The 16,272-nt window shown below is 40.2% G+C and overlaps 1 protein-coding gene across 1 annotated transcript in view; it reads right to left on the reverse strand.

The window, feature by feature from the left end:
* Positions 1-16,272, reverse strand: part of dnah6 (dynein, axonemal, heavy chain 6) — a 116,889-nt gene that overhangs the window by 19,237 nt on the left and 81,380 nt on the right. The window contains 12 exon segments of the mRNA XM_079649513.1: positions 417-577; positions 676-866; positions 2,447-2,619; positions 2,733-2,868; positions 6,444-6,677; positions 6,815-6,994; positions 7,250-7,430; positions 9,590-9,657; positions 10,183-10,347; positions 11,152-11,277; positions 13,302-13,505; positions 14,619-14,815. Coding sequence (XP_079505639.1) covers positions 417-577; positions 676-866; positions 2,447-2,619; positions 2,733-2,868; positions 6,444-6,677; positions 6,815-6,994; positions 7,250-7,430; positions 9,590-9,657; positions 10,183-10,347; positions 11,152-11,277; positions 13,302-13,505; positions 14,619-14,815 — 2,016 coding nt within the window.

Consider the following 16,272-nt stretch of genomic DNA (forward strand, 5'->3'; position numbering starts at 1 on the left):
TAACATGTAAGTCTACTCTTTTTATTTTAGACTAGAATTGGAAAAAATGTGTCCTCTTTTAAATAAAAGAATATCCATATAAAGACAAACTAAAGGGATGCATAATGACTACAAAATACACAAACTGACCAAAGGAGACACAAACTGACCAAAGGAGGCACAACAACAAAAAAAGGGGCCAAACAGCTATACAGTTGATTTGTGTTGCTCCTACTGTATGTTGGATGGGAAGAGGTGTTTGTTTGGATGTCTCTGCCCAGGAGTCCATCATCCCATAAACCATCCGTGATGAAGAGCAACAGTACACAACATAATCACACATTGGACAGTAGCCACATCTGAATTAGGTGTCAAACTGCTGATGTGTTTGTAGGCTATAGGTGATTTTTTTAATGTCGTATCCATGTGTGTAATACCAGGCTCAGTGAAGGTCTTAATGAGCTCTTCCATGGCTAACATCCAGGAGACAGCCAGATGACAGTTCTGCAGGAACACCCATTTGCCAGTCTTCATTGCTGCATGGATAATCTTCTCTGCTATTGGCCCCTGGCCTTGACCCAATGAGATGGACTCGACTCTAAGAGACAGAAAGAGGTTGATGATGTGTAAACAACTTCCAGGTTGATGGCTGGAACCTGTGTATTCACCTAGACCTTATATTCTAGGTTTTTTTACCTGTCAAGACAACCTTGTTCCTTTGCAAAACGCTGGAAGGCACCCATGGGGTCGGATCCAGTGCTGAGGATAAAGACCAGCGGTGTGGAGGGGGACATATCATTGTAGAGGTTCGCCAGGTCCACCGGAGGGTTCTCTACAAACTGCTTCCCGAGGCTGACAATCACAAACTCAGTGGCTGCAAACACCACCTGGACAAGAAGGGGGAGGAAGATCGTCAACAGGGCCAAGAGGGCAGGTAGTAGTAGTAAAACAGGGGTAAGGAAAGAGCATGTAACAGATGAAGAGGATCTCCGCTAAGGGGAAGACATAAAAGTGAAAATTGGCTCATGCTATAAACAAGGGGAGAACATCATGGTGACATAAAAAGATATCAAATGTAATAGATCATTGCTGTATTTTTCTCAACACTGGACAGGACTTCACTGATGAGACTGGAAAGGTTTTGTTTTGAAGATCTAGTTATTGGCGTGTCTGGTTTTCCATGGGAGTGCAAGGGTCCCAAGACAAATTTGGCGTTGGATCCAGCTAAGAATTACATTGCCAAAGTTGTAAATAGGCACAATTAAACATTCGGATATTTAGATAATTGAATTTGTTGACAATATTATTATTTGGATAACTCACTACTAATATTCGGACAATAATACAACTTTAAGCTGATGCGCCTAATAATGATATTCCATTATTCAGATAGTATTGTTCCAATGCAGAAACATGAATACTACTATTTGTAAATGTATTATAATATTTTGGATTATTATATTACTATAATTGAATACACATTTTCGGATAATTGTATACCAATATTCGGATAATTCAATGATAATCTTTGGATACAAATATACCGATAATTTATTACTGAAATTCGGAAATTATACAAATATCCAGATATTAAAATCACTATTCAGATAAATGACTACTGATAGTCGGATAATATTTGTATTATTTGTATGATTGAATACTAATAACTGGATAATTAAATACTAATATTTAGACACTTCTCCGAAAATCCAGAAGATTGAATACAAATGATCGGATTATTAAATAATTATTTTCGGATACTTCTTCTTATATTCAGATACTTTAAATCACATCCGTATAATTGACTCTAATATTCGGATAATAATATTACTATTTGGATATTTTAATAATGAAGCTCAGCGCAAGTTAAGCAAGGAAGACCTATCACTTCGTATTGCACGTCATGGCAATACTCGCTCCCTTCACTAAATGATAGGGAGCGCCACTCCTCAAGCTAACCTATCACTTCCCTCCATTCACAAGCCTAATTATCGCACCTGTTAATCCCTCTATATATGCTCTCCCCTTTTCCATCAGCTGTCATCCAGGTGTCAACGTGCAACCCTCCTCCACCCCTTCGCCTCCTGCTTCCAACTCAGGGCCAAGCTCAACCTTCTCCCTTCCAACCGGACCTAACCACTTATCACCACCACCAGTGTCTAGACCCGGGGGGTTAATCGGAAACGGTTCTTTCCCTTCCCGAATGACATCCTACCAAACCTGGGCCTAATCGCCAAACACCATTTCATTCACTTGTTATAAATTGTCATCATTATGTTTCATTTATATAATGTGACCCGATAATAAACATGTATTCCATACATCACGTCTCTCCTGATTGAACTAATATCCAGATAATAATATCCAATCGGCAACCTGCCAGTACGCCGACTCTTTAAAATATTTATAATTCACAAATTGTGACGCAAGTAGAAAAAGTTGTATCTATGTCTTTTCCAGAGCTCACCTTTTCTTCAAGGAAGCTCTTGATAAGGACAAGCTTCTGGAAGGCCCCCAGCCTCCCATTCAGGTCGCCTCTGATGCTGTTCTCCTGCTTCCCCTCTTCCGTCTCCCCAAGAGGAGGTAACTCTGGGGCATAGCCTTCCCATTTCTCTGGATTAATGGATGCTTGAAAATGTCCTAAAGTAGAAGCAACAAACATTTAATGCTACAAAAAACTTCTTTGAAAATCACTTTTATGGTAGAAAAATCCTCTGATGAAAATCTCAATCTAAAGAAAAATATTTTCTTACCGAACTCAATGCAGATGTGGCTGCTGGTGATTTCCTTGGAGATGTCCTTGCAGCAGGGCAGAGTGTCCTCCAGTTCGCAGCATGTCTCCCAGTAAAAATCACTTAGCCACGGCACATCGGGCCGTTCTACATAGTCCTGAGAAGAGGGAGAAATTGAAAAGTAGATGATTATAACCATAAATAGAGGAGATGGAGGACAGACCTTGAGACGAGAGGTAGCAAAGAAGAACTAAAGGATGTCAATAAAAGTATAAATATAAATATTCATGTGCACGTGGCAGATAAGAGACGGACATTTGAAGAAAAGTAGAAGAAGTAGATGAAGGATGTGTTTAAGCTGCAACAAGGCACAGAGGTGAAGGAGAGGAAAAGAAGGGCAGCATGAGGATCACGATTGCTGACAGGCAGCAACTCAAACAAAAGTGATGCCATATAAATAAGGGCCAAATGGTGGATGAACATAGAGGTACACCCCTGGGTGGCACTGACTCATCTGGTCACAAAAGAAGCAACTTCTATACATGTCTTAATCTCAAAGGTCCTTTTAATTATTGCTCTACTCTTTACAGTGCTACCACAGCCCAAAACACTTCCATTAGGAGTAGTGCTCGGAGGTTTTAGAAATATATTTGCATTCGCCAAAACACATGCAAGTGAAGAAAAATCTTTACCAACTTGATAAAACATGCACAGGATTCAGAAAATGCTGCAAAAACAAAAGGCTGAAAGCTCAAAATGGAACCGGAAACGGGGACACTAAAAAGTGATGCAAACAGCTCTTGTTGACATTTGGAGATTTGTATGTCCAATTGTCGCTAGTAATATTCTTCAATGTACGTTTTATTGGCTTATGTTAACAATGTTATCTCATGATAACGTCAGATATTATTGCAGATCTGCTGCAAGCTAACATAGCTTATCTAGACATTTCAAATATACTGACAAAGCACAATTATGGTACGGACTAACTTTTCCAAAATTGACAGTTGACCAACTGGATAATCCCCGAACGTCAACAAGTGCTCCGGTCCCAGTTGTGTGCATCACTTTTTAGTGTCCCCATTTCCGTTGTGTTTTGAGCCTTTTGTATTTACAGCATTTTGTTTATGCAGCGCTTTTAGTATGCTTAAGAACGCTGCGTATATTCCGTCACGTAGGTTAATGTTTTCTAAACGCTGCGCATGTTCTGTCAAGTTGCTGAAGATGTTTCTACATTGTATTTTTATATTGCATCGTTTCTGAAAGTGCAGCGTGTTTCCCCGAATGGAAGTGGTTTTGTCCATTGCAGCGCATTTGCACCTGTCGGCCACCGTATTCTTTGCCTCAAATGCACACTCATCTGATCCACTGGGGTTTTAAAGTAAGATAAAAAATAACATGTATAGAGAAAAAAGGGGGATTATTCAAAGAAACCATTCAAATGCTAAGGAATTGGAATATTGTCACGTCTAAAGGCAATTCAGTTCAGATGACCTCATATAGCCTTTCTGAAGGTGTCAGGTCGGACTTGGGTTACAATGGTTTTTTCCTTGATTCCTTGAGGTCTATTAGCATGCTACATACAGGTTGCACAGACAGCTGAGACACAGAGATACTCTCCTTTTCTTATCTTTTCTCACAGATATTTCGCTTACTGTGTTTCTTTTCCATCAAGCTGTTTCTCTGTAATACGCTGGCCAAGAGAGAGTGAAAGCCTGAATGCCACGTTGTGACAAAATACTTCTATCTATTCAATCCAAACACAAGTGTGGGAGGGCATGAAGATATATTTGACAGGCTAACCTGGGGGGGGGGGGGAGTTTAAAAAGGGAAAATAAAACGGCACCTTGTTTATCTGTAGTCAAGAGGATCCAGCCAACAAATTGTAACACATTTCTCTATTTTCCCCTTTAACTGAAATAATGCCCAGAAGCCCAACAAATAGGACTTTTTTTCTTTTCATAAAGCGCTCACGAAACAGTTTAAAATAGAATGTTATCTCAATATTCCTCGCAGCAATTGAGCCTCATACCTTACTACTTGTTCTGGCATGAGTTTTCAAATCTAAGCTATCCAGCTGTCAATAACTCTGTAGCTTGTTGAAACCACTTAAAGAGTTGTTCTAATGCGAGCACTAGCCAGTTGAAGTTATTATAGTAGTATTGTAGTGTTGCAGCAGCTGTCCGCATACGTCATGTACACATCACCTCGGCTGCTCCTTTGTGCCAGTGTCCATTAGGCTGCATGGTATAGACTTGAGTACACTTAAAAACCTTTAAGATCCTGCACTATACATACAGAAGAAGTGAACTGCATGCACCTACTTCAGATTTGCACACCCATTTGCATATAGACATTTATATGTATATTTATTCACATTTATCTTCACTTATTCTGCATATACTGTATGTAAACTCTGTCTTTTGCCTATTTTCTAATTCTTATTTTTGTCATTTTTATTTTAACTGAAATGTAATTTTCTTTTTTAGTTTGATTGATTTTCTTATGTGTGAACTCCATCTGTTCTATATTGTGTTTCACTCCTATTGCTGTTGGTGCAATGACACCTGGATTTCTCTACGGGAATTCAAATAGATTTATCTTAAAGGGCCCTATTATTATACACTTACAAATGTCCCGCGCCTTAGCCTATCACGTAAGTGTTGGTCCACTAGACCAGTAATTCTCAAACTTTTTTCAATAATGTACCCCCTTTGAAAAAAAATGTCAGCCAAGTACCCCCTGATCAGCGCAAAACTATTTGTTAGGGAAGAAAAGCCTATATAAACAGGTACAGTAGGGCGCTGCACCATCAGTGTCTGATTTATTAAAACAACAACCTTGTAACTGAGAAAAAGTTAAATGCTACATTTCAAATGTTTACAATCCATCACTAAATTCATGGCCAACCAATTTGAATATCATGCAATAACACTAAGACGACATTATTGCATTGAATTGATCTTTTGAATAAGTTGTACTTACAATTTAGTGAGAAACATGGGCTTGTGCTTCACTGAGGACTTTGTCATTCTGACAGGGAGGCAACCTGCAGTTATTACACTTCGCGTTTTGAAATATGTGTAACTCTAGTCTATTAATATAAAACCCAAACTGCTCAAACTTTGTTACTTTTCCTAAAATTGGTATATTTATCTATTATAAATATTATCTAAATCTCACGTACCCCTTGCAGTACTCCAACGTACCCCTAGGGGTCTGCGTACCCCCATTTGAGAACCACTGCACTAGCCAATACAAGTGTGCTTGTTTCATAGCGATGTCACTGGCTGGAACTTTGGTATTTTAGCCTTTGCAGACCATTTACATGCACAAAAACCTACACTCACTGGCCACTTTATTAGGTACACCTGTTCAACTGCTCGTTAAAGGCAATATCTAAGCAGCCAATCACATAGCATCGACTCAATGCATTTAGGCACGTAGACATGGTCACGACGATTTGGTGAAGTTCAGACAGAGCATCGGAATTGGGAAGAAAGGTGACTTAAGTGACTTTGAACATGGCCTGGTAATGACGGAACTATAAATATGGATAAATACACACATTTTCTCTCAGCTAGTTCCCACAGCTAATCGTATGGATGTGTTTTATTCCCTCTCAGTAATTATGTTGGGAATACTGTCCTTTTGGTTATAGCAATAGATTAGCTTCAACACTAATCTGACACAAGCAATTTACCAGCATGATTGTTTTTGACCTAATCTTACCTTTTCCAAAGAGGAAGTCCCTTTCAGGAAGTACTGCCACTCGACGTCGGAAATCTCGCCGCGCTGCCTCATGATCTCAACGCACAACATGAAGCTGTAGATGAGCTTGTGCTTCTCGAAGAGGCCGCGGGACACGTTGATGTACGAGTTGAGCAGGATCTGGTCGAGCAGGATCTGAAGACGCTCTTCTAACACGCTGCACTTCTCTGACGTCTCGATGGTGGAGTTAAAGAGCTGAGGGTGGAGAGAGAATATAACGTAAAGAACAGAACAAAAAGATATTGAAAGAAAATGATGGGTGCTTGGAGTCTTTTCGTATTGTATTTCTGAGAAAAAGGTTTGTAAAGTAAAAACTGCCAACTCTCTGTTACCTGTTTGAAGTACTTGAGGGAGAATTGGTACATTGGATCGATCTCAGAGAGACTGGCAATAACAAAGTACAAGATTGAGCCTCGGGTGGCCACGGGTCGGTAACGCTCTCTTGCAGAGTTGATCATAAGCTCAGTGGCCTCCGCCTCCTCCAATCGATGCTTTATGGTCTCTGATGTGACCTGAGGAGACAGAAAAACACATCAGAACAAGAGTAGAATAAATGTTGTAGACGAAAAGGAGAGAAACTAATTTGGACAATATGTAACAAACACATTTCTTAAATGTTTTATGTGAGGGACTGCGGATGGAAATTAGCTCAAAGCTGGCACTGTTACGCTTGACACATTTGAATGTGTTAGGTATTCATTACTGTGCATTTTCCCTGCCAAATAAATAAACATATCAAAATAACTTTTGCCTGTTCAAGGATTCACCTTTGACTCCTGGAGCGTCTGAACTAGCTCCTCATTGTCCAGTATGTTCCCCTCAGAGTTGAAGAGAAGCTTCAGGATTCGGTCTTCGATATCCTTTAGTTGGTTGCGGTCGGCGTTGATGCGCACAATCAGCTCGTTCCTCTGTTCCTCCAGATGTGGACTCTCCAGACGCACCACATCACTGAGGAGGGAAACTCATGTGAGCTTACATGTTATACGTAACTAGCTAATCAAGACTGCCATCAAGATGCATTAATTGCAACATGCAAATAGTCATTATTCAGAAACAGAGTTGAAAAAAGTTTGTAAATCTAGTTGTGGATGGATGCAACATCCTTTTTTCATATAATTAATTGAGAGGTTGTTAAGCTTCCACCGTATCACGACAAATTGTAGGCCTCTCCAGTTTGGAAAGATTACATGTTATGCCAGTGGCGTGCACAGACATTTATAGGGGCAGGTGCTCAAGAGAAAAAAAAAGGGCACCTTCTGAGTCGTCGTGGCGGTCGCCCGCGCGCGAAGCATGCGGGTGCCGAAATTGTGCGCTCCGAAATTGTGCGCTCCGAAAATTTGCCGGATAATGGCGGATTTTGTTAGTTTCTTCTCTGTTTTTGGTTACTTTATTTCGGTTTTAGGTTTAGGGTTAGGTTAGGGTTATGTTATTTAATTCTTATTTTTGCGTGATTTTACTGATTTATTATCAAAAAATTAATTATTTTAACATTTATTTGTATTACTCTAAACGCAAATGTTAGATAGTAATGTCATAATGTTAAGGGAGTAAACAAAGGAGTCCAATGGAGGTGTTTCATGCAGGGGGGGAGTGTTTTGACGAGAAACTCCTCCTGAAGGGAACTTTGGGATTTTAGCCTTTACAGATCATTTACATGCACAAAAAACTACATTACCCACTACAGGAAAGCGAAATCCCCCAAAACTTAATAGGGCCTGTTCTGGCTCCGCCAATTATTTTGTGTGTTATAGTGACTCCTTCTGGTGACTTGCCGTACTGCATGAAGCAGTTATTTTTAGTTCCCATGTGACAGGAAGTTAGCCTGAGACATTTCAGAATAGCATGTATGCTCCAGCTAAGGTGATGTCTGTTCATCCTGTGCCATCCATCATTCATAGCCCTTGAGAAGGCATTTCCTGTAAGTTTTTATGTTTCTACATGATATATCTTTACCTTGAGTGCATTATTGTGATCTTTGATCCCAGCTGACATTTTGTAGTTGCTGTATATCAGGGATGGGCAAATGGCGGCCCGCGGGCCGCATGCGGCCCCCACCTCCTCTTTTATGAACAACATAATTAATAAAAAAATAAAAATAATTTAGATTTTTTTTTTACTTGTAGTACTTATACCGTCCACTAGACTCCTAGTTACGTCGCGAGCTGCGTACATGATTTCAAATACCGCGAAATAATCTGTGACGCATTTGTGTGTATTGTGTTTGTTTCCCGGGGAAACCCTCACAAGAAACACAGGCTGTTGTTATGCCTGCTGTGACGTTAAGTTTCCTCTTGTAATTATGCCTTTACAAGCTTAAAAGTTGTATTTATCATCTGAATTTGGCAAAACAAGTTTAATATTCTTAAAACCAAGACTTTGTTTATTTGAAATCAGATGAAAACAAACTGTCACGGACCCTGCCGTGTTATCTATGATTACTACGCTTTCATTCATAATTTCAGCGGGAGGGAGGGGGAGTGGTGCTGAGGAACAGCAGAGTGCGGGCTGACAGGTGTCTGTGTTGACATTCCCCTTATTGTGGAATAAGGGGAATGCAGAGACTGGCTACAAGTGTTTTAGGTTCAAGTTAGACAACTAATGTCTGGGTTATTGTTCATGACTTCATGTGTACTGTATGTCATCTTAATGGTTAATCTCAATACATACGCATTTTCCGTGCTTTCCAATAGTTTAAAATAGTTTTATTCCACTGTTTAATAACCTTTTCTTTACAAACTTGCCACTGTATATGCAATATAGCCTAAACATTGCATCTGTACTTTGGGACTGACCTAATTTCATGCTGTCTTGGATATATATATATGTATATGTCATTATTATGTCATATAATTGATATTTACAATTGCTCTTGTTTCTGTATTCCTTCAGTTTCACACTGCTTGCCTAGTAAAGCTTCAAAACATCACCTCGTGGTCCTATGTTTTACTGTGAGAGTGTTTATCTCGCTGGTTAACCGAGAAGGAGATTCCGGCGAGGCCAGTATAGGGCCCCTTTAAATATGTGCGCCAGAATACATTAGCTCAATTCTCTAAAGTCTTGCCTGACACATATTTTTCTCCATATGTGTTCATGCTGCTTGTGTGTACCTAAGTAGTTGATCCTCCAAGCCAGACGTGGTCACAGTGAAGTTGATAATTGTAACTTTAATGCACACCTAAAGGTAAACAAGAACACACACAAAGTGAAACTCAAACCGCCACAACTCTGCATGCGCCCAAAGCATCAGTTCTGTTCCAAAACCTGCCATTTCACATTAAATCTTTCATGTATCTTACAACAAAACGACAATGGAACAGTGGAGTGGGTTCCGGTTGTCTAAGTAACCGCCTCCACTCTATGCAGCTTTGAATCAACACTGGAATAAAAGCTTACATTCATGTGTTGTTGCTGCTCTCTTGGGCCGCCGTTGAATAAAAGCTGGCGGGAGGCTACATCTACACAATGCCTTAATAGTCGATGCCATTACAGGAAGCCAAGCACTAATTGTACCAGGGCAAAAAGGTTATTTTGTGTGTCTGTTTCTCTTAAACATGTGGTTTACACGCCTATAAATATCAGCTGTAAAGTGTTTGGGGCAGGCAGCTGGTGTGTTGGTGTCCATAGTGAACTGGCGTGTCTCTGATGTACTGATGATGGTGAACCTAATGTGGAGGTGAACAGTGTGTGTGCACGTCCTTACCTCTGGTAAGAAGTGCGGGTTGGCCATCTTGGTGGTCATATAGAACCTGAAGTTTTTGTCGTAGTCGATATCGGAGTCTCCGAGTCGGATCAAAGTCCGTCCGCCAGCCACAAATGTCTGCTTCAACAAGATGGGCTCCAAAGCTGGATCTACGGTCTCCTTTATCTATACATACACACAATAGAATAATTCAGCAAAGGCCGGACTCACACATATACGGTATGAAACAATTATGCCCAATAATGGCCTCATCCCAGCGTCTCATCAAGAAAACGCTCCCAGTGCTTTTTATCGTTTGTGGTTTTAACGATATGTCAACAGCGTATAGCCACTGTTGTAAGACAGACTAGCGTGGATTTTATTATCTGTTTGTGCTACTATAAATACTTTTTTTTCCCGCAGTGAGCACCAACCGGAAGACTCTTGCTCTCACACTTTGTATGAATATGGTTGTCACTGCTCTGTCTGACAGCCCAATCGGAGGAGGTCAGTACCACAATCACCAGCAGCAACATGCAGTGGTCGTCCGGCCGATCTGCTCCGACAAACAAGCTTTTAGATCTTTATTTTATAGTTTCCGTCGGACCGACACAGCCAAAAACAAGCTTTTTATGCATTTCACAGCTGCATTTAGTTGAATACCAAATGTGTAGGTTCTCAAAATAATTGAATACTACATAACCATAAATCACTTCCTTTATGATGTAACGTGCTTCAAGTTTAAATTATTTATTTATCATGTGCACAACAACGACAACATAGAGCCACACTGCTAATAACATGTGTAGACACAAACAAGATTAAATCATGCAAGTAAATAAGATAAATGATACATCAATTGAAATTGAATATAGTGCAAGTTAACAGAAATGTAGTTAATGTATATGCATGATGGCATGTACAAGTTCATAGTAGTAAAACAGTAAGGAAAAGTAAATGAAAGGTTATGATGTCATTGTGTGTTCCTACCTCCTCCAGCAGGACAGGCATGCCCATGCGTATGGCATTCTCCAGTGTACGGAGAAAGTTTGGGTCTGTCAGCTTGATCACCTTAAGACCATGCTTGGCTTCCTTGGAGCGGATCCATCGGTTGGCCTGAGGGTGAAAAAAAAAACAATAACCTTTATCCAATGTGTTGAAACATATGTTGTATTTACATAATTGATATACAATAACAATGAAATACAGCACTTGATGTTATAAAGGGAAATCGTACCTGATTGGGTTTTACATTGTGGGGATTGACAATTCATTTCATACATTGAATATGTAAGGCAAAATTAAACATAAAAAGCTTGTCTGATTTCTGTAGAAAAATATTTCTGCATCCCTCTGCCTATGTAAAGCAGAGAAAAAAGGGAGAGTTGCGTGGATACAAATGAAAAAAGTGACAGGAAAGTAAATTGGACTTGTCATTGGTCAGGAAGGCACAGAACAGTGTGCTAAATTGAGGCCTCAAAACTGAAGACGTGACAATATTTCCAGCTTGTGTACGTAAAGAGGCTGGTTGTGTCCTTCCTGTGTATGGTAGCCCGGGCCTATGTGTGTGTATGTTCTTTGTGTGTGTCCTGGGGGCAGGGGCCATTATGTGACTTTGTCTCTGACCGAGTCTGACAGGAAGTTCTATTTTGAGATTTTTGTGCCTTTCTTTACGCTTGTTCTGCGGCCATTTATCCAATGTGTTAAGTCCAAGGGGCAACCTTCCGGGGTCGGAAAAGTGAAGCCAATATGTAAGAGCCTTAAAACGGCATTGTTTCTAATGGCCAGCACCGGGCGAATCCACTCAATATTGTACAGAAGTCTATGAGAAACTGACACTCAGTGAAAATGTGTGGTTTCCAGTCTTCCGGGGTTTTGTGTGTACTGTTTCCGTTTTATGTTGAAATGTATTTTCTTTTATTTCCCTTCTTTGTGTTTTTTTCCCGCCTTTGAATTTTCCCAGATTTGTAACACCTGTGTGTGATTTCAATGAAGCCCTTGTTTCCTGCCCTCTCCAGCGGTGTCTTGTTCATTTAATTAGTCCTGTCTCCATATATGCCTGTCTGTGTTCTTTGACAGTCTTTTGTCATTGTACCCGTGAACGTTCTCCCCTGATCTGGTTCTTCTTCTCAAGTTCTCATTCATAACACTCCGTTCGATGTCTCACTATGGGATGCGCCTCAACGCGTATGCAAACAGAAGCATCAATCTCATTACGCCAATCCTGATTGGCTGGTGATCTTGACGTCTACGTCAGGGAATCCACCCACCCTATAAGTAGCTTGCGCTACGACGCAGCGTCATTCAAACACCTCTTCTCGCTTCGGAGCACATCTCAAAATATCAGTAGCCGGGCTAGCTTAACTGTCCACAGACTGAACCCAAGCTAACATTCGGTCGACGGGCGCTTGCCGGTTACTTTTTGCTTTGCGGAAGAAGGTTTCTGTCCATGTTTCCTGTCTGCGTTTGCGATCGGTGTAGATTTTGTTAGATTTCGTTGTGTCATGCTGGTTTTGATGGCAACTTTCCCTTTGTTTTACCTGGCCTGCTCTTTGAGTTTTGGGAACCATCTTTTTTTTAGTAAAGCTATCTTTTTGTTCATACTTTTCAAATCTGCCTGCCCTCCTTTATATTGCATGTGGGTCCTGATTTATTCACCCCATGTGACAAAAATAGATGATAAAGCAGGGTATGCTTTAAGACTATTGATTTACATGTGGCTACCGGAGTGCTTCTACCACGGAGTGTTACTGTGTTCAGTTTTACTAATAGACAGAGTAGGTGGTTCATTTGTTCTCTTCCGGTGAGTACATTTTGTGTGAAGCCTTTTTTTCTTTCGCTGTCGACATTTGGCCTCCCCATTAATTTATCTGTTAACTTGAATACCTTAATGCGCCATGCTAAACAGTGTCCGCTGCTAACTTAGCAGGCCTCGATTACTTCTGGTAAAAAAAGGAATATGTCGCGAAACATATTATCCACTTGGGTTTTGTAACCCAGTTATTAAAACATTTGATATGTTTATATTCCACTGATGATCACACATGACACTGATTAATTGATCAATCATAACAATACATTGACTAACACCTGAAACACAGTGAATGAAGGCTGCCCTGAGCCCAGGTTTTGTAGCGCACCTGATCCTGCGGGTCGATCATAAGGGGCCAGCGGCGGCCCTCAGTCACCAGGATCCCATTCTCCGTAGAGACGGTGTCTCGAGGCAGACCCTCTGCGTTCCACTGGCGGATGACAAACGGTTCTCCCAGAATGTTGATCAGGCTGAAGCTGGAACTGATGGGGATGCTCAGTTCCTGGCACTGTATTATCCACTGGTCAATTAGCTGGGGAAAGGGGGCACACACACATCATTAATTCATTTTTTTCTACAGAGTTTTGTTTGACAGATGATTGGTTTAAGGCACCTCTTGTGTTTTTGTAAACGTCATGTTTTATTATCTTTCTCTTTTCCTAATCACCGGTTTTATGACTTCTTCTGTGTTTTAATAATATTCAAACATCCTCAATTCAGAGCCATTACCATACATCTACTCTGCTCTGGGAATTTCATCTCACAGCAGCGGAACAATTCCAGTATATACTTCAGCAAAACATACAATTCAACAGATTGGCCTCCAACAGTTTGGTAAGATTTGGCTTTGTTGTAGACGGGTGCTGTTTCCCCCCCTCTTTGAACGTCAAGCTAAGCAAGGCTTACCACTTCTATACAGACATGATTGTCATAATTATTGTAACCTCAGTATTTAAAAAAGAACTACAACGTAACACTGTCCCGGAAACTAGTTCATTCTGCATATCACAGTAGTTCTCAAAGCTCATTATTACACGGCTTAGTTGAATAATCGATTATGATTGGTCAATTTGGACATTTTAGAGGTTTTTAATTCTCGCTAACAGAATGCTGCTAAGGAGTAAGGAGAACAGAACAATGCTAAACAGGATCAAGAGACTATGTGCAGTCATATCAATCCGCAGAAAGAAGTACATTTAACGTCAGCTGTGGACAACAAACATTAGTCTTCCTCTGTCAGAAAACACCATGGAATACTTTCAGAAATATAATTTTTTATATTTGTAGAGAGCACAAATTGTCTCTAGCAAAGTAACAGATGGCACGAGAAGAACATAAGTTAGAAGACAGAGAGCTGGATGTCCGATCAATCAACATAAGACAGACAGGAAGTAAACACTAAAGGGAACACAGTGTGGGTTCTGGCACTGTTTAGAGACTGGTTAGTGAAAATTAAAATGTGAACAGACTAGGACAGTTACAGAACACCTTGATCAGTGCTTTGGTCATTTTAAGTTACGTTGTTGTTGCTGCAGTTCTAGCCATTAGTACTGGTTCTTAGCGGAAGAAATAGGAGTTTCATTAAAGACTGCCTCCCTGCACATTTTCCCTTACTTATTAAATCTCCTCATCACAGAGCACCTACCAGCTGTCTGTAATGGGAAGTGAACGCTCCATAGTAGGCCACACAAGCAGCTGCGATGAAGACATTGCCAACGACGTTGATGATCTCTTGCTCAAACAAGGTGACACTTTCTTCCCAGCGTACTTGCTCATCGCCCAAAGCAGAAGTTAGCTTTCCTGCCCGGGTTAACCTGACCTGTGTCAGAGCCATGGTGTTAACTTTAAGGAAAGAGAGGGGTCAGAAAGAGAGGGTCAGAAAGCTTGCAGATGTTTTTCCCTTCAATTTCAATTTGTAATAAAACATGTGAATCCTGAAAAAGAAAGCAAACATTTACAGTACTGTAAGTATGGTCAATCTTGGTTGAATTTCCTAGATCTCACACATTAATATATTTATAAAATAATTAGTAGCCGGCCAGTTTAAAAATTAAGAAGTGTTTAAATCTTTTGCCTCCCATTAAAAATTATCTATGACAAAAATTCCCAAAACTGCCATGCATTATTATTAATATTGGTTTCAAATGTTACTGAGTTCTGGGGCCTCATTTATAAAGCTTTGCGTAGGACAAAGCAAATAAATACGCACAAAAGTATTCCGATTTATAAAACACTGCGCACGCACGTCCTACGCCGGTTTCCCTTTATAAATCGCAATCAACTCGAAATGCGGTACAGCTTTTGCGGGCTTCACGTAACGCCTACATTTGCCTATAAATAGTCAAAGAAACGCCCCGTATTAATATTCATTCTGACTGACTGCATGAAGAAGATCGCAGGAAATGACGACAGAACAGCTAAAAAACACATTTCACACTGTGTAAGATGTTGGTTCTTTTGGGGAGGTGGAGATAAATCATATTGTTTGGTGGATGCAGAGTAGCAGCATGGAGGTTGGATCGTCACCAAAATAAATAAATAAATAAATGGTCAGAAAAAAGTTAATCACAAAATACACATAACCTTCCTCAGGCAGTGTGTCAGTGTGTTTGTGCCGGGGACAGGAGACCCCCCCCCCATGATCGGGGGACCCCTCCGGAGTGGAGTCATGACGACTGGATCTGAATCATTTTTTTGTATTTGGTGGTTTGTGTTCCAGCTGTCGATCAGCGTCTCCACTGCAGCCTGTGCATCTCAACCCCCCAAAAGCAACTCCATCCACCAGTTTAAGGAAATAAAACTAATGTGTTGTGTTATATTAGTTGTACAGTTTACCACATATGGTGTTCTTAGTTTCCATACCTCCTGTGTTTTATGAGCGACTTATAAAGTATTGGCGAACGGCATAAAACATGATTAAACATGATAGTTTATAAAACCATGCTTGCATCTATACAACCTATAGAAATGCAAAACGGCCTCAGTTTAAAGTAATTCTGTCTCTTTACCGCATCATTTATGACAATACATTTCTTAACAAGAGAGCATAATCGAGGGGTGATCAATAACATTTCATTATTTATTTATTTATCCAAGTTATTTTTGTTTTATTTTTATTTTTATTTTTTTTTAATCAATGTTTGAAAATGAATTCTTCATATATGATAAATGAGAGGTAACATTTTATTTATGGTATTATTTCCACATATTTCTCACCATTCTTCTTTCTGCCAACGGTGTCGCAGTTTCTCGTCTCTCCCGTTGTTGGGCTTAGTGCGTACGCATGGGTCAGAGTTTGC

This window comes from Notothenia rossii (genome assembly GCF_949606895.1).
Source record: "Notothenia rossii genome assembly, chromosome: 1".
Taxonomy (NCBI): Eukaryota; Metazoa; Chordata; class Actinopteri; order Perciformes; family Nototheniidae; genus Notothenia; species Notothenia rossii.